The sequence below is a fragment of the Drosophila willistoni genome, chromosome 3R (assembly GCF_018902025.1).
Source record: "Drosophila willistoni isolate 14030-0811.24 chromosome 3R, UCI_dwil_1.1, whole genome shotgun sequence".
In the NCBI taxonomy this organism is placed as follows: Eukaryota; Metazoa; Arthropoda; class Insecta; order Diptera; family Drosophilidae; genus Drosophila; species Drosophila willistoni.
The window spans coordinates 18,540,977-18,558,704 of record NC_061086.1 but is presented as its reverse complement, the minus strand read 5'-3'; the positions used below and the strand labels follow the sequence as shown (position 1 = coordinate 18,558,704).

The following is a 17,728-nucleotide window of genomic DNA, read 5'->3' as shown; positions in this document are numbered from 1 at the left end:
AATTTTTCCTTAGTTCGTTTTATTAGTCACGGTTCTTATTTTGATTCAAGTGTTTGGCATTGCATTAAAAAATAAAGTGAACTAGTTCACTAACTCCACAAACATGAATTCTTCCACCCTGGTCTCTTTCAAAATAAACACGTGCTGGGCATAAACCTCGGTTGCATTTGAAACGGGACTCCGCCTTAATTGCAATGGGAAAAGTAAGGAAAACCAAAATTCGGACTCCCGCAGGAGTCGATACTTCTGATAGCCTCGAGAATGGCTTCCATGTAGACAGTGACGAAGAGAGCAACTGTGGTCCCATCGAAGCAATTAGCATACATCTGCAGCGAGCCAACATCGAGGAAAAACTCAACGGATTGCACTCGTTTGCAGTTCTGGCGCTCCGCAAAGAGAAGCTGCGAGAGATTCTAGAGAGTGATTTGGTACGCATTGCGGCCCCCCTACTGTGCGACAGAGATAACGCTATAAAAAATGCTGCTGCCGGAGCCCTAAGAAATTTATCAGTTTATGGACCCGAAGTTTGTGAATATTTGGTCGAGAATGATATATTGACAGCATTGTTATCCTTAATAACCAGTTACGATTTGAAAATCAATATCCTGGAATCAGAACTTCAAGCGGATACATTTTTGCAGGCCATACACTTGCTTAGAAATCTCACAGAGAGTTCTCCCACAGCTACCGAAGCCTTTAACCAGTCTCTCGGCTTGCTAAAGCAATTATTATTATGCTTGGACTACAAGAAATTCGGTTTTGAAATTTCTATAGCAGTGGCACAATTGGTTTTGGTTCTATCCGAAAATAATTCCAGCTCATGGAATGTTGTGGCTAATGAGCAATTCTTAACAGAATTAATTAAAGTCAATCAGGAGGAAGCAAATCTGAATTTATTATATCTAAGTGCTTTAGCTGCAGGAATTTTAGTCAATGTTCCAGCCTGCTCGTCGGCCTATACTAAGGAAATTATGGCTAGCTTGGAAAAATTATTAACCACCGACACCCAGGCGCAGCTGAATTACCATAAGAATGCATTAGAGCAAGAGGTAACCAAGAATCAAGTTCCTGTATTAGAAATATCCATGGAAACTGAAGATTTAAATGAGTCGCAAGCGAATGGAAAACAAAACGGCCAAAATAAACAGACGGAAACGGAAGAAGTGTTACAAAATCTTGAATATCTTTTAGATGGCCAACGTCTAGTGGCCGAGATTATAACTAACTTAGCGTCATCCGATGATGATGATGATAATCAACAAGGAAATGCTAATGCGGACTCAGACTTGGATCAATCGGAAACTGAAAGTGTTGCCGATTACGATATGGAAGATGAAACTGTAAATAATTCGTCCTCTGGTGATTTTCTCGAGATAATTAAGTCTGGAAATGTGGTTGAAAAGTTATGGCAAAAATGTCAACCCTTGGATTTGACATTGGAAAAAGTACTCAGTCTCACACACAATTCGCAGCTTCAAAGTAAATTCACAAAAATGCGGGTCTCCCATTTACTTTGCCTGCAAAATCTAACTAATCTTTTGAAAGTCGATGACTTGGGCGGCCACCAGAATATATACAATATGTGGTTCCAGCTGGGTCAGCAGGCATTCAAGGGCATAACGGATGCTACAATTATGGAGGCAATCACCTCGCTAATGCGGTCATCTCTGCTACTACTCAAATCCCGCAAGGATCTGTTCCAACAGATGACAGAAGCGGATTTGGTTTTAATTATCGAAGGAGCTCGCAGTTGTCCACATTTGGATATACGTGTCAATTGGAATCGGATGCTGGGCACGTTGGGTTGCCTACTAGCCGAGAATTTGGTTAAAATTATTATTGTCTTCTTGTTGGATTCGTGCAAACTGGAAAGTGATTTGTGGGCACTATCTGAAGGCTTGGATGCTTTAATGGATATATTTGCTATTGAAGATTGGCCAGAGATTATAGCCGAGTTAAATATGTGTGAAAGCGTTAAAATCCTTGAGGAAACATTTAAATCAAAGCTGAGGCAACAGCGTCGTGATATGAAGGAGCGTCGTGCCACCATTATGACAGTTAAAACCAATTTCTCCCGATTTGTGACGTATCTAAATGACAATTGCAAAAAATAAAAAATTACCAAAAAAATATACAAATTTCTGCTTTGTTTTGTACAAATGAGTGCTATCATTTATGTTTAGTATTATAACCTATTATTATTTGAGTAACATATAAACTTAAGTATCCTGCATGCTCCGGCAGATGTTACTCATACGTAAGCAACCCTCACGCAAGTGCTTCATTATGGCATCAGCTCCTGAATCGAACGGGGACTCTGGCTGCAGAACTCCGGCCTTGATGCAAGTGGCTTCATGGCGCTTGTGGCGCCAATAGGTTTTAAAGATCTTATTGCAGTATTCGCAAACTAAATGCTCATCACCATCGTGTAGGGGGCTTTCTGGGCTTAGACTTTCTGCTGAAGTTTGTTGTCGATGTTTTGGGCTAATGTTCCACCTGGGCTCCGGTTTAACAATCAATTGTGTCTTATTCTTGCGTTGAAGCTCCTCCTGATGATTGTAACGTATATGATTATACATTTTGGACATACTGGTCTTGGTACGATCACATAGAGAACACTTTAAGTAGGATCGATATGGTAGATGCTTAAAACAATGTTTTTGCAGTTCCGATCGTTTTGTGGTCGTCTGAATTTCGCGACATTGCAGACACATGCTCTTATAGCCCGGTTCAATTATTTTAAAGTTATTCTCAATGAAATGTTCGAAGTCATGCTTCTCGAAAACATGAGTTCGCCAAGCGTCCATTGACGAAATTTCTTTACCGCATTTGGGACACAAATAGGAAACGAGTTTTGTTAGTTCCTGAGTATTAAGCTCCTCCGATTCGGATAAACGGCGACGTTTGCTGGGCGGACTGCGGCTTCCACCAGGCTTAAGCTCTTTTTGCAATTGATCCACTTCTTCTTTGCCTAGAGCATCAATCTCAATAATTACTACTTCTTGCGACCTATTGGCTTTTGGCTCTGGTGTCTTACGTGGAAGTTCTTGCTCATCATCGACTTTCTCCACAAAGAATTCCTCACACAAGGCATCCAAATCAGCTTGTTCTTCTTCTTTTCGGAGTATATCCTCATAGGCATTTAGGCATCGATCCAAATTTTGTTCACTGGCGTTCGATGCTTTGGTATGTGAAATTTCAGTTATATTGCTCGTGCCTGTGTTCGTAGCTTTATAGTCTTCGGCCTGGAGATCAATGTCCATCAGTGCTTTTGCCAGCAAATCTTTACGTTTGCGTACTGTTCCAGGTTTTTTTGGTGGTCGACCAAGTGGCCTATTTGATATCTTTGTTGGCTTAGCCGCAGCTGCTTCTAAAGCCTTTTGCTCTTCATTTCTTTTCATTTGCCTGAGCTTAGCTTCATATTTCTCAATCTCCCGGATATGTGTTTCCAACAAATGGGCATTCAGAGCTCTTCTCCTGGTATAGGCCATGCGGCAGTGAACACACCGATATGTCTTGCTGTGAACTAAATGCATAAAGTAATGATATTGTAGCATGGCAATTGTTTTATGGGCATTCTCCACCCATTTAAAGCAGATTTGGCACTCATGGAAACGATCATCTATTTGGGTGAAATTGAAGTCCACATAGGTCTTTTTCAAGTAATCATGTTTCTAAAGAGATGATTAAATTAAATTGGGAGTTATAATTTGAAGTATTTTTATAATACTTACCGTATTTAAATGCGTACGCCATTCGACTTGGGTACGAAACGCTTTTCCACATTCTGGACATATGTAGACCATGTGAGCCTCCAAGCGGGCATTAAGACGACTTTGCTCATCGGTGAGCACTAGGCTTCGAGACATTTTTCTTTAAAAATATATTTAATTTTCGTCTGTCTTGATTTTAAGATTTTTTTGTTTTGTTTGTTTCCAATTGGTGTGACCAGAGAAGCCAAGCCTTTTCGACATGCGACAACTCTGAAAATTAAACCAAAATGACTCGGATTTTGGAACTGAAGAACTGGTTCGCGACTTGCAAATCTTGTCTCTCTCTTTTGCTCGATTGAATGGTCGGAGTCTGACTCTTTTGCTCGAGTTCGACTCCATTGCTCGATTCTCTCATTTTTTACTCTCTTTTGCATGAACAGCGTTTTGTTTGATGCTGGTTCGAGTTGGATGTTGGATTAGCAATAAAAATCAGCTGTTCAGCACGTTTTAACGCGGACAACAAAAGAAGGGAGAAGAAAATCCTTAACTAGAGCCACTAAATATAATACACATTCAAACAAAAATGTCGGGTGCAACCAAATCAACAGTTAGTAATAGTTGCGTTTCCCTCAGTTTCCTTTTTTAATTCGTTTGTAATTTCTCAATTTCTATTAGGGCAGCAGCAGTTCCACGTCTGCAGCGGCAGCATCATCTGGTGCATCTTCTTCAGGGAATCCAAATGTCCAGGAATTTAAAATTCGTGTGCCGAAAATGAGAAAAAAGCATCATGTTATGCGTTTCAATGCCACTTTAAATGTGGATTTCGCACAGTGGCGAAATGTTAAGCTGGAGCGGGAGAACAATATGAAGGAATTTCGCGGCATGGACGAAGATCAACCGAAATTTGGCGCCGGATCTGAGTACAACAGGGATCAGCGCGAAGAGGCGAGGCGCAAAAAATTTGGAATCATTGCCCGAAAATATAGGCCCGAAGCACAGCCCTGGATTTTAAAGGTGGGCGGTAAAATGGGCAAAAAGTTTAGGGGAATACGAGAAGGTGGAGTGGGTGAAAATGCCGCGTTTTATGTTTTCACCCATGCGCCGGATGGTGCTATTGAAGCTTATCCACTGAATGAATGGTATAACTTCCAACCCATTCAACGTTACAAATCATTGTCAGCAGAAGAAGCGGAACAGGAGTTTGGCCGGCGTAAGAAGGTCATGAACTATTTCTCTCTCATGTTGAGGAAACGTCTTCGGGGCGATGAAGAAGAAGAACAGGACCCAGAGGAGACTAAATTAATAAAGGCTGCCACTAAGAAGTCAAAGGAATTGAAAATAACCGACATGGATGAGTGGATTGATTCCGAGGACGAGTCGGATTCGGAAGATGAGGAGGAGAAGAAAAAGAAGAAGGAACAAGAAGATAGCGATGATGATGGCAACAAAAAGGGCAAAGGGAAGGGGAAGGCTGGAGATAAAAAGAAAAAGAAAAGGGATGTAGATGATGAAGCATTTGAGGAATCTGACGATGGCGATGAAGAAGGTCGCGAAATGGACTATGATACTAGTTCCAGTGAAGAGTAAGTAAAACAAAATTAATTTATGTAACTTCTTAACTCATATTATACTTGGGTCTTCCAGTGAGCCTGATCCTGAATCCAAGATGGTCAAGGATATGAAGGGAGTGGCTGAGGAGGACGCTTTGCGTAAACTCCTTACTTCGGACGAGGAAGAAGATGAAGAAAAGAAATCTGATGAATCTGACAAGGAGGATGCTGATGGCGAGAAAAAGAACAAGAAAGATAAAAACAAGGATGACGATAAAAAGGACAGTAAAAAGAAAAAGAAACTTTCTAAAGACGACCGGAAATCAAAGACAAATGGAGGTAGTGGCAATGATTCATCCACAGATTTTACATCAGATAGCACCGATTCCGAAGATGATCTCAGCAATGGGCCTCCGAAAAAGAAGGCCAACGCTTCTTCCTCAGCCAATAAAGAAAAAGAAAAGGAGAAGGAAAAGGACAATGGCAATAGCAACAGCAGCCAGCGTAAACCCGTTGCTAGCACTAGCTCCAATGCCAACAAATCTCGTTCTGTCACACCCACTCTTGGCAATGAGGCCAATAAGCGCAAAGTTATGAACAGCCTACCAAGTGATCTAACTGGCTCGGATACCAGTAATAGCCCCAATAGCACGCCAGCAAAACGACCCAAAAATGAGATTAGTAACTCTTTGCCATCGACGTTTGCTGGTGTTGTTAACAACAAAGCAGAGTAAGTATTTAATTATTTTTAAAATTTTAATAGGCAATTTAAACCCCTTTTTCTTTTATCCAGGGATTATGGCATCACCGAAGAAGCTGTGCGTCGGTATCTGAAACGAAAACCCTTGACAGCCACGGAACTGTTGACCAAGTTTAAGAACAAAAAAACTGGTGTCTCTAGTGATCGTCTGGTTGAGACCATGACAAAAATTTTAAAGAAAATCAATCCCGTTAAGCACACTATTCAAGGGAAAATGTATTTGTGGATTAAGTAATTTTTAACTAAATCCAAGTAAAGTGAAATATTTTGTAAACACTTTCATTTAATTATTCTAACAGATTGTTTATATTCTTGATTAAAAAAAATTGAATCAAATTGTTTCTTTTTTACCTTCAATGCCCATCATCGGAGGATTAGCAAATCTTAAGAGACCAGCGCTATCACAGCCCTAATTTCATCTTTATTTAACTGTTTAAAATTTCAAGTGGTAAATGTAATTTTAAAACATCAATGTTGACGAATTTTCATTCATGTTCTATCTTTCACATTGGAAAATGATTTTCTAATTTGCCCTATAACATCGATAGCTAATATTTTTGGTTTTTTGATTGCTACAGGCCCCCGCACTGGCTTAGTCCGGTTAAGCAGTTTAACACAATCAAAAAATTCAAATCTTTCCGCTTGATAAAGTACTATGTTTACGTTTTATAACTTTTTAGTAATTACAAATAATGGAGCAATAAATATTTTAAACGTTTCCCCGTGTTTTAAATAGACTATATTTATTGTAATAGCAAACGAAAAATAGAAACAAATTGATTTTAAAAGTGCAACAGAAAATGATTACTTAGAATGCAAGAGTTTACCCTTTATTTGTAATAATTATTTATTCTTATACTTTTTTATTTACTCTCTTCAATTATGAAATACTGTTTGGTTGTTATTGCTGCTTTTTTATCAAATATCCACTTCAAGTTCAACAAATACTCTCCCGTGGGTATGGGCAAAGGCACCAGTTCTGGTCTTAAATATAAATCCTTTACATAAATATTACCCTAGAAGAAAATCAGAGATTTCGAGCATAGAAAGTATATGTAAATAGTTTGGTGTAATAGCCAATTTTCTTACCATATAAGGACAGGTATGATTAAAGTTGGAAAATTCTTTAAATTGTCGAAAAATCATTATAGCCACTGGATCATAACTCTGATTCAAAAAGCGGCAAATGTCTATTGTGGCGTTGTAATGAAATAACTTGTAGCCGTTTGAATTTTTCAGAAACTGGACTTGAACATGTGCACGATTCACCGGGAGTAATAAGGTTGCATTCATATTCAGTGTAATGTGATTACGTTTTACTGCTTTTAAACGACATTGGTGAACTTTAATCCAAGAAGCATTGTGGATATCACATACGAAATTCGTAAATTTAAAGATAACACCATCCTGTCGGGCAAAAAGGATAAAAAAAAATATTTAGTTAATTAATAACCGAAGCTTGCGGAAGATTTTATAAACTTACAATATTATCTGCATTGTATGCAAAAATTAGCGTTAGAACGAATATCAAGTTGATTCGCATTGTCGCAAAGTAAAAATGCCACAATGCTTATTTAATGAACTAAAACATTTCTTTTCGCTTAAATAGACACTTTAATTTCTTTTTAATCTTTTTTGAATCAAACCTTAATTATTCTCATAAAATAATTCGCTATTTAAATTTAATTGAAGTGCAACCAAAAAAAATTTTTGAAATTGATAATGTACATAAGATAACTATCGACCAATCAGCTGATGATTAGGGCTGGTCACACTAAATTTTCTATAGCGTGGTCTAGCGTGAATCTCGTAAAAGAAAAAGGAAAAGTTTGTTTTTATTTACAGAATGCATACGTGAGTACAATAAAATAATGCTAACAAAGAGATTCAAATCCTAAGCTGCTTTAATTCGTCTGATTTGTAGACATGAGCTCTTCAAGACGCCGCTAGAAGAGGACGAAGTCGAGGTTTCGGAAGACGATGTAGTTGGCTTCATAGCAGAAATTGAACAAGAAGTGGTAAACGAATCAGACAGCGAAATCGGTGAATACGATTTGGGTGATGATATAGGAGCCCCAGAACCATTTGAGCGGGCTGCAGCCAATGCTGAGGACAGCATCAGCAGCGATGGCAGCTTTAATCCCAATGACGAAGATTCAGACACAGATTCTGATGATTCCATGCTAGATGAACCGGATGAGGCGGCTGTTGGTGGAGCCAGCAAAGCCAAACGGCGCAAAGATGATGATGGACCCAGTGGAAGCTCAAACAGAAATCAAGATTCAGATGGCAATGCGTTTGATATGGATGAAGATGATGAGACCGATGAAACAGTGCGCGCAATAATAGCAGCTATAAAGAAACCACGCAGTGCTCCTCCTGAAATTAAGCTCGAGGACTTTATTACAGACATATGCTTTCATCCGGAAAGACATATTATCGCCTTAGCGACAATTATTGGTGATGTGCATCTCTATGAGTACAGCAACGAGGAAAATAAGTTGCTCAAGACTATTGAAGTGCATGCGAAAGCTTGTCGGGATGTGGAATTCACAGAAGATGGGCGCAGTTTGATTACCTGCTCGAAGGATAAATCTGTGATGATTACCGATATGGAAACAGAGAAACTAAAGAAGCTTTATGAGACGGCCCACGATGATGCCATAAACAAGCTGCTTGTCCTTGATGAACGACTCTTTGCCTCAGGCGATGACTCGGGTACTGTGAAATTGTGGGATTTCCGCACAAAAGATTCCATATTCGAACTTAAAGAGATTGAGGACCAGGTCACTCAAATGATAACCAACGACCAAAAGAAACTTCTATTGGCCACCAGTGCAGATGGCTATCTTACCACCTTTAATATTGGAGCACGCAAATTGTATGTTCAATCGGAGCCTTACGAAGAGGAACTTAATTGCATGGGCATTTATCGGGGGAACTCCAAACTTGTTGTGGGTACCTCAAAGGGTCGTCTCTATTCATACAATTGGGGCTACTTTGGCTACCACTGCGACATGTATCCGGGCATTAAGAGCCCCATAAGTCTAATGATTCCCATAACCGAGCGCATTGCTTGTGTCGCGGGTGAAGATGGCAATATACGCGCATGTCACATTACACCGTATCGAAATCTGGGAGTTGTAGGGCAACACAATATGCCCATCGAATCTATGGATATCAATACAAATGGCGAACTATTGGCCTCGTCATCGCATAATAATGATGTTCGGTTCTGGAATGTGAAATATTTTGAGGATTTTGGTGACATTAAGTACAATGAGAAGCACAACGCCTACAAGGATAAACGCCACAATTTGCCCTCATCCAAATGTACAAATGCTTCAGATTTCTTTGCGGATCTGGCCAAAGAAGATAACAATGATAATGAAAATGATGATGCCACCGCTGGGCCCAGTAATACAACTTAATTAGTTAATTGCTAAATCTTCCAGCATGATTTCTTCAATTTACTAGACGATAACTGTTAAAGATCCCCCCTTACCCCTCGACAAGTTTATGTGTAGCCATATATAGATATATATACAATTGTATATGAATTTAAGTAAATAAATAAAGTTACATCCAACATTTTAATCATGAGATAACACTTCTTGTCAGTTGGTCTAAAAACAAAATAATTTTCCGTGTTTTCATATGGGATAATGGTCAAATAAATTTAAAAAAAAAAATACAATACTTTGATCAATCGAACACAATTTAATAATTACCTTTGATAATATTTGCATATTGTCCCTTTAGGATGGATTACAACTAAAAATATATAACAAAAAAACAGAAACAAAAACTTTGATCAATAAAAATTCAGAAAAAAAAATCGTAATTTTTCCCATATAAATTTTAATTATTAAATATTCTGGTACCATGTGCAAATAATATATTCCATGAATACTATGTAATTTAAATTTTAAAAATATGAATCAATTTTTTCTTAAAAAATATGAATCAATTTTGATAAAGTCTAAAATATTTTTACGAAACAACAACAGAACATAGTTTTTTTTCGCAAATTGTTTTTATTTGAATAGTTTTACTGCCTTCTGATATATGGATTAACATGTATATATATAATTATATATATATTTATGAATGATATATTGTATGGCACAATAAGAATGATTTGATTTTGAGCTGTGAGTTTCAGGGATCGTAGATATAATAAGTTATAAAATTCAAAAATATTAATTGTAAATTAAAAAAACACTATATATAAATTTTATCTACATACTTTTTTTCGATAGTATAAAAAGTAAAATTGAAAACTCAAAGAGTGGGGAAATATAATAAAAAAAAAATAAACAATTTGAGTTTGCACATATATCTCTTCTTTATCGATTTTTAAAACGATTTCATTTCTTGAAACTCTACTTAGTATATATACAAATACATCGATAATTTCTATGCAGACACAATCAAAAGTTAATTATAACAACTACATATGGTAGATATGGACAAATAATAATTACGCTTGGTTGGCATTTCCCGGCAAATGATTCATCACAATAGCTGAATCTTAGGGGAAGTACCAACCAAAACCTTGCATTAATTGCAATCACATGAATTTGGTTTGACATACACATAATATGTATAAAGGATATTTCATAATTTTGCTTAGACTTTCTGTCTTCTCCTTTCCTCAAATGTGTATTTTTTTTTTTGTTTACGCAACGCGGCATATCCTATTATGCCCAAGTTGGGTGGGTTAGTTAGCATTTGTTGTTTGTATATGTTGTTACTGGTTTTCGTAGTCTACTTAATTGCAAAAACGCAGCAAACTCAAAGCTTGCAAACGTTTTTGGTTTGTTTGGAACGAACAAGGTTTCCCTAACATTTGCTTTTTACATAAAAACACCGCCATGGACACAATGTCATAAAGCTGGCGGAGCAGCATTCGAAGAAGAGCCGCTAACACTGCTTGATGAGTTGGGCCCCAAAGCGTCCTTGGCCATATGCGTTTCAATATCCACACGACAAATGGGGCAGTGTTTATTGGTTACCAGCCATTGGTCCACACAGTCGGTATGGAAAAGATGCATACAGGGCAGGCGACTGAAAATGAATTAGAGGATTGGAAAAATTAATCTCACCCGACATGATGATAAATGTGAGATATCTTGAGCTTACCGAACATCATTCTCAATTTCGAATAAAGACAAACATATGGCACACTTCTCAGCATCTTCATCAGTTTCGCTGGGTCTACGCACACGTCTGTATTTATGTGGCAAGGTATTGCGTTCGATAGTTTCCTGTATCATGGAAGGCATAATAGAGTCAGAAGTCAGTTTCAACATTAGGTTTCTTATAACTTACCAATGTGGCTCCACGATTCGGACGCGGAGGTCCAATTAAAATCCGAGAGCCCAACGACAATGGAGTGGCCAAACCAATCTCTAGATGCAACGGCGAATAATGATGATGGAACATATGATGATGTATGGCTCTACGGCGCTGCTGCTGATGTTGCATCAGGGATTGCGGTTGTTGTTGTTGTGGCTGCTGCTGTTGTTGTTGTTGTTGTTGCTGCTGCTGTGGATGCTGACGTTGTTGATGTGGTGGTGGTTGTTGTTGCTGCTGTGGACCACCATTCGGATTATTGCTAACAACTGCAGCGGCAGCAGCTGCCCCTTGAGCAGCAGCAGCCTGAACAGCAGCAGCTTGAGCAGCTGCTTGGACAGCGGCTGCTGCATTGGCATCATATGGTGGATAATATGCCGGATCTAGACTAGAGACGGGACCATTCCTGGCATGCACACAACTGCATATGCTATGCAAATACCGTGTACGCAGGCTACTCGTCAAGTTCAATGGATTCGAGGAGAGATCAATGGGTGTGGGTGTCAAGTGGCGCCGATGCAACTCCTGCATATTCTGTTGGCGATACCACAGATTCTGATGCACAGGATACGGGGGAGCCGGTGTCAGAGATGTGGCCGCCACAATGGCACTGGCACGATGAGGTGGATGAATGTGGGCGTGCATTTGATTCTGCGGTGCCTGATGATGACCCTGATGCGGTTGCGGCTGATAATGCTGACGACTATTGTAAGCCGCCGTTCGTCGCATGCCATAGGGAGGTGATCCGCAATAGGGAATGGTGGCTCGTCCGGAATACATTTCTAACGGAGGCGGGGGCGACACTCCGGCCGTGACAGTCATTGTGACCATTGCCGATGTCACTGGGGGCGGCGGTGGGGTGGCTAACAACAAATGGGAATGGCTATGAGTGTGCGGATGGCTATGATGCGGAGATTGGCTTTGGTAACCAGTGCCATCCAGGCCATGACTACTTTCCATAGTGGTAGACGGTGTTGAATGCACATTGGCCAGCGATAGCAAATCACTAAAAGATTGAGCTTGAGCTGCTGCTACTGTCGCCGCCACAGCAGCGGCACTCATGGCACCACTCAGAGAACTGCGACTACTGCCGCCACCTCCACCAGCACTAGCCACGCCTCCGCCTTGATAATGGGGATTGGGCAAGTGATACTCCGTTCCGGGTGCGACTCCTCCCGTTGCGGCGGCAGCCCCAGTTCCACTTCGGCTAACTGCCGCCGGCAAAGGCGGTATGTTATAGGGGGGCATAAAGTATGGCTGATAACGACGATAGAAGTTCGTTCCGGGACTGCTACGACCGCTATTTGGCTCACTGCTGCTGCTGGGTGCCACACCAGTGCTGGCCGTCGTTGATGACGGTCTTGGCAGAGATGGACGTTCATAGATACCATTCGGCAAGAGATCCGATCCCAATGAACTAAATGGCCATAACGGTGGTGGCGTTATAGGTTGGAAATACCGTTGTGAGTCTAGGCCAGGACAACGCGTTGTGCTGGGACATGGTGCTCTGGAATAGAAACTATTTGGAGCCGGCTGTGATTCTTCTGCCAGCAGAACAGGCGGCACTTGTCCCTGACCATGGCTGTGATCGTAGCTATAATTGTGATCCGTCATGGCCGCACGATCCGCCAAAGCTCCACTGTAAAACGCAAAGGAAGTGCCACTGCCACCACCGCCAGCTCCAGCACCTACATTTGTGTTTGGTCCAATTTCTGCACGACGATCCCGATCACGATTCATTGGTAGGGAATAGGCATAATTATAAACATGTCGACGTCGCCTTCGCCCATCGTAGCCATTCGCCGAATTCGGACGCCCAACCATCGGTGGCTCTTCCGAAGGATGCAGCAGATAATCTCCTTCCAGATGCATTTGATGCTGCTGCTGTTCCAAACTACCCGGATGTTGGTGTTGCTGCTGGGCGCCACCATCGTCGTCTGACGTCAAGTCTATGGAGAGTATTGGCTCTCTAGTGGAGTGTACGAAAACCACATCATCACTTCCACCATTCGAATCTGAAGACCAATCGTCTAGTTGAAGATCTGGAGCAGTTAAGACAGCGTTGCCCTGTCCTTGCTGCCTGCCGCCTCCTGTTGACGTTGAGGGTAGATCCTCCTGGCGCTCTTGTCGTGGTCTACCCACATAAGCAATCACACAGGAACCTCCGCTTGGCGCCTGCTGCGGTGTTTGCGGCGGCTGCTGCGGCGCCACCGGCGACTGCTGATGCTGCTGCTGAGGTGGCGTCTGTAAAAGTAAACAAGATTTAGAATCGTTTAAAAAGATACCTGCCTACCAGCCAACTCTGTGGACTGTGGCCAAGACCATTATCCACCTCCTAACCATTTGGTTTTTTATATGAAAGTATCAAAATTATGAATAAAAACTCACTTGCTCGCCGTAAGTACGATGTTGATGTCGGCCTGGATGAAATGCAAAAAAGTTTGTGGGCGAGAGGCGCGTGTTGGAGGTAGACGACTCTGCCATTGAATCTAAGCGCATTCGTTTAGTACTTGAGTGTGCCTCATCCATGGAACGCACGCGACTACGTGTGCGCACAATGCCACTGGGTAAACCAGAACCCAGACGAGTGCGTACCACCGATGCAGCAGCAGCAGGACCAGCACCACCACCACCACCACCATTAGAAGAAGCAGATGTGGGAAGAGCAGCCAACTCATTATTAATATCTCTTAATCCTTGCCTGAGACGATGGACACCACAGAGTTCACCAACACGGCTGCTATAGTCCACACTGCAGGTGGTATGTGTGGCCGTGGAACATGAAGCTGCGGGCAGTTGGATATAGGAACTATCCGGAGGTGGGGGCGGCGATATCACTGATAGACCACCAATTTCCATTTGACCGCGGCTATTATAATATGAATGATCCACATGATCAATAACTGGTGACGATTGCATTGGATGATGATGATTACGATTCATTGTGACAGATGTGGCATTTACTGGCGGTGGAGCAGAATTATGCATACGCAAGTCCCAACCATCATCGCTGCTTGTTGTCTCGTTGTCCTGCTCAATAAATGATTGATACATAGTATAATTATTTGATTGCCGCTGCTGTTGTTGGTGCTGTTGAGCCTGGGCACTTGTGCTGGGATTAGCATCTAAATCAATCACCGACGAAGAGGATGAGGGTGTCGCCGCTTGCTTCTTTCTCTTCTTATGGGCCTGAATGGCTGATGTGGTTGTCGTTGTATTGGTCGTACGCGTATGAGCAAACTGCACATGTTCCGTGTCTGAAGCACTGGATGTCACATCATCATAGATGCCCATACCCGTGCCAGATAGAGCAGCCAGATTGGAGTTGGCCTCAAATGAACTATTTGTGCTATTGCTGATTATCGAACTTGTGGGCATCTCATAACTTGCCACTAAAGTGGAGCCAGTGGTCGATGTTAGTGAAGCATCCATGGCATGATCATCTAAGGCAGCCACAGGCCACTGGGCCTCCTCTCGTCGCGTTGGGATTTCAGTCTTTTGTTCAGGAATGAGTCTAGAGCTAGAGCTAGCCATGGTTGATGGCTGAGATGAAGTTGCCGCTGCCGCCGCCGACGAGGAGGAGGATGATGCCAACTCAAAATATGGATGTATCATATTCTGGCCATGTGCATGCTGCTCCAAGCGACGGATACCTGTGGCCGCCTCATAACTGGAAGAATCCGTTCTAGGACCGTTGGTGCTGCCAAGTGCCGCCATATCCATACGACGTCGACGTACTAAACATGAAAACGACGGCGGCGGCGCTTGCATGGTGAACATCTGATGGGATTCCAATAATGGTGAATTTCTACTACTACTATGGAGCTCCTGTTCCATGTGTGGGGTCAAACCCTCATTTTGATATGGATTATAGTCTCCACCACCATCAGTTCGACTATTCGTTGTTTCCGATGTGGCGACAAATGGTGACATCACCAGATGGTATCTGTCCGTTAATGTTGTTGGTCCTACCAAAGTATCACGGGGCTGATGCTGTTCATAGTACAGGCCAAACGGAGAATCTAAAAGGGGATCGAATGGATATATCCAGATTGAAAAGATCTGATCTTTAATTGGTTTTGTTATTGTGCTCACGTGTTTCCCTACGCTCTGCATATTGCTGCAATGGACGGGAATGCTGCTGATGGTGCTGCTGCTGCAAGTGCCTGAGTTCATCTTGTTCATTCTCCATTTTTTGTTCGTTGTTTTTTGTGTGGTGTTCTGTTGTTGTAGTACTTTATGAAAAAACGAAATAAACGTCGTAAAAGAGTTCGGGTAATTGTCCAGATATAAGGAAAATTATTATGAAAATATATGTATATACATAGATATATGTGTGTGTGTGAGAATGTGAAATACTACGTATGTCAAAGCATGTATAAACTTTGAGAGAATGTGGAGTTTATTAAAGAATCTTAGCCCGAGTATGAACTAATTCTCCCAAGCAACTTTGATTCACACAAAAAATAACGACTTTAGTAATATTTCAAATTTCGGAAAAATGGTTTAAAAATTTAATGAACTCCTGCCTTTGCCCCTCCCCCATAAATTTCCACCATCGTACCTGATAAGATGTGTGTGTGCGTGTGTGTGTTCTCTCGACAAGAAAATAAAAACAGCTGTGACTATGGTTGTGCGTAGTTGTTGCGATGAGTGTGTAGTGGTTGGTTGGTGGGTGGTCGCGAGGCGGAAGGGGGGGCGTAGAGAAAGAGAGAGAACGGAAAGGTGGCACTTACCTGCTGTTGCCGATGCACAATTGGGCAATAACAAATCCAGTTACTGCTAAATTATTGGAAACGCAAACATTTTGTGATTTTACTGAGCTTCTGTTTGAAGTAATTAAAATTGCAATTGCGACTCCTCCAAACTTACAACCTTGTCTCCAATGTGAAAAATTATAAATACTGGGGAGCAGTGTTGCCCACTCATGGTCAAAAAAAGCTGATATTTAGGGGGAGAATAGTAAAAATGAGTCAAATAACTATGAAATAAAGTGGGCAAGAAAAACATTTTCTATACTGTTTTGTTGATTAATATTTTCGTTTTAAAGTTTATACTTTTTTATTATTATTTATATAAAAGTTGGCAAACACAGAAACTTCTGAAAAAAAAATGACGGGAAAAAAGCGAAATTGGCAACACTGCTGAAGAGCTAACGAAGCGAATTTTGCTGAGGCGAATTCACTCATCGCTGCGACCCACGAATTCGTGCTATTGCACTGCTGTGAAAGTAATAGAGTCACTAGTTCGTATAAAAATGAACCAGTGACAGTGAACGCGTTTTGGTTAATGTCTTTGCTAAGCCAGCTACATAGCGAAGACATTTAATTATCCTGGAGGATTCCGAATCTGCTAATTTTTTATTCTTGTTTTGTTAACCTTTTGTTGTTTACTGCAGATTAAATAAATAATATTTTACTCCTTCTGAGTGTTAAGCCAACTAACAAGACATTGATGATATATATTCAACTGCCAGGATAAGCTGCAATTGAGCGGTAATCGCATGAAGAAATGCAGAGGACCACCAACCACATTGGACCATTTTTTTTTCAATAGCAGTGTTTTTTACTTTGTACTATTTTATAAATCGAAGGAGCAGTAATTTTTGAAAATAATGGTATCTTTTCGAGTTAAAGAAAATTCTTTTTCATTATTGGGGGTTTCACATAAAGCGGTGGTATTTCTTTATTTTACCATTGATAAACCATCTAATTCATATATATATATATATATATATATATATATATATTTGTGTGTGTGTTTATATATATATATTTGTATGGTATGTATAAATAATATAATATATGTATATTAATTATGTTTGCTTTTCCAATCGATTCTTGGGCATTGCAAACTATTATCATCATCATCATTTACAATATTCTTGAATATTTACTTAAACATAGAAAAAATAATGGCCCAAAGATTAAATATTTGAATATGTTTTCTTTTCAATTTTTTCATCCTTTCTCTGTTGATTTATTAAATTAGTCCGTAATTGAATAGAAATTATGTTACAAAAGATTTGCTTATATATTGATTTCGCGTTATCGCATAGTTTTTAGTGCGTTTCATTAAAGGAACTAAAAGTTTAAAGAATTCTCTTTTAAACGGCAAATACAATACTACAAACTAAACTATACAATAATCTGAGGGTTCAACATTTATGTATGTATGTATGCTGTGTGTGTGTGTGTGTATGAATGATTTAATATATGATATTATACGGGGATGTTTAAATTGTCGATAGTTATTATATAATACTAATCAGTCTTTATAACAAAAATCAAAACTGAAACTGTGAAGTGGTGAAGAGTTTTTTTGGATTCATCTAGGAATCATATGCG

General features: G+C 40.4%; 6 protein-coding genes across 6 annotated transcripts; 3 read left to right on the top strand and 3 right to left on the bottom strand.

Moving 5' to 3' along the window:
* Positions 1–115: 115 nt before the first annotated feature.
* On the top strand, positions 116–2,138 carry LOC6647874 (HEAT repeat-containing protein 3). Its single transcript, XM_002070606.4, has one exon. It carries the CDS (start codon positions 195–197, stop codon positions 2,112–2,114), a length of 1,920 nt encoding a protein of 639 aa, XP_002070642.1. The 5' UTR covers positions 116–194; the 3' UTR covers positions 2,115–2,138.
* A 7-nt stretch (positions 2,139–2,145) lies between these two features.
* Positions 2,146–3,972, bottom strand: LOC6647875 (zinc finger protein 236). Its single transcript, XM_002070607.3, has 2 exons — positions 3,735–3,972; positions 2,146–3,674 (listed from the first exon to the last, which is right to left on the bottom strand). The coding sequence occupies exons 1-2, from the start codon at positions 3,867–3,869 to the stop codon at positions 2,220–2,222; spliced, it is 1,590 nt and encodes a 529-aa protein (XP_002070643.1). The 5' UTR covers positions 3,870–3,972; the 3' UTR covers positions 2,146–2,219.
* Positions 3,973–4,185: 213 nt separating this feature from the next.
* LOC6647876 (general transcription factor IIF subunit 1) lies at positions 4,186–6,359 on the top strand. The gene is made up of 4 exons (XM_002070608.4): positions 4,186–4,320; positions 4,389–5,296; positions 5,358–5,993; positions 6,057–6,359. Exons 1-4 carry the CDS (start codon positions 4,297–4,299, stop codon positions 6,256–6,258), a joined length of 1,770 nt encoding a protein of 589 aa, XP_002070644.1. The 5' UTR covers positions 4,186–4,296; the 3' UTR covers positions 6,259–6,359.
* A 498-nt stretch (positions 6,360–6,857) lies between these two features.
* LOC124459775 lies at positions 6,858–7,668 on the bottom strand. The gene is made up of 3 exons (XM_047009388.1): positions 7,507–7,668; positions 7,113–7,430; positions 6,858–7,039 (listed from the first exon to the last, which is right to left on the bottom strand). Exons 1-3 carry the CDS (start codon positions 7,564–7,566, stop codon positions 6,887–6,889), a joined length of 531 nt encoding a protein of 176 aa, XP_046865344.1. The 5' UTR covers positions 7,567–7,668; the 3' UTR covers positions 6,858–6,886.
* Positions 7,669–7,799: 131 nt separating this feature from the next.
* On the top strand, positions 7,800–9,664 carry LOC6647877 (WD repeat-containing protein 55 homolog). Its single transcript, XM_002070609.4, has 2 exons — positions 7,800–7,877; positions 7,948–9,664. Exons 1-2 carry the CDS (start codon positions 7,870–7,872, stop codon positions 9,452–9,454), a joined length of 1,515 nt encoding a protein of 504 aa, XP_002070645.1. The 5' UTR covers positions 7,800–7,869; the 3' UTR covers positions 9,455–9,664.
* A 682-nt stretch (positions 9,665–10,346) lies between these two features.
* LOC6647878 lies at positions 10,347–16,283 on the bottom strand. Its single transcript, XM_002070610.4, has 6 exons — positions 16,118–16,283; positions 15,477–15,616; positions 13,770–15,403; positions 11,358–13,625; positions 11,169–11,293; positions 10,347–11,093 (listed from the first exon to the last, which is right to left on the bottom strand). The coding sequence occupies exons 2-6, from the start codon at positions 15,571–15,573 to the stop codon at positions 10,913–10,915; spliced, it is 4,305 nt and encodes a 1,434-aa protein (XP_002070646.2). The 5' UTR covers positions 15,574–15,616; positions 16,118–16,283; the 3' UTR covers positions 10,347–10,912.
* Positions 16,284–17,728: the final 1,445 nt, after the last annotated feature.

Coding starts and splice junctions, on each gene's coding strand:
- LOC6647874 (XM_002070606.4), top strand. CDS start 195: ATGGGAAAAGTAAGGAAAACCAAAATTCGGACTCCCGCAGGAGTCGAT.
- LOC6647875 (XM_002070607.3), bottom strand. CDS start 3,869: ATGTCTCGAAGCCTAGTGCTCACCGATGAGCAAAGTCGTCTTAATGCC. Junction 3,675..3,734: donor GGCGTACGCATTTAAATACG/GTAAGTATTATA, acceptor TCATCTCTTTAG/AAACATGATTACTTGAAAAA.
- LOC6647876 (XM_002070608.4), top strand. CDS start 4,297: ATGTCGGGTGCAACCAAATCAACA. Junction 4,321..4,388: donor CGGGTGCAACCAAATCAACA/GTTAGTAATAGT, acceptor AATTTCTATTAG/GGCAGCAGCAGTTCCACGTC. Junction 5,994..6,056: donor GTTGTTAACAACAAAGCAGA/GTAAGTATTTAA, acceptor TCTTTTATCCAG/GGATTATGGCATCACCGAAG.
- LOC124459775 (XM_047009388.1), bottom strand. CDS start 7,566: ATGCGAATCAACTTGATATTCGTTCTAACGCTAATTTTTGCATACAAT. Junction 7,431..7,506: donor CATACAATGCAGATAATATT/GTAAGTTTATAA, acceptor TTTGCCCGACAG/GATGGTGTTATCTTTAAATT. Junction 7,040..7,112: donor ATCATACCTGTCCTTATATG/GTAAGAAAATTG, acceptor ATTTTCTTCTAG/GGTAATATTTATGTAAAGGA.
- LOC6647878 (XM_002070610.4), bottom strand. CDS start 15,573: ATGGAGAATGAACAAGATGAACTCAGGCACTTGCAGCAGCAGCACCAT. Junction 13,626..13,769: donor ATCGTACTTACGGCGAGCAA/GTGAGTTTTTAT, acceptor TTACTTTTACAG/ACGCCACCTCAGCAGCAGCA. Junction 11,094..11,168: donor GAAATTGAGAATGATGTTCG/GTAAGCTCAAGA, acceptor ATTCATTTTCAG/TCGCCTGCCCTGTATGCATC.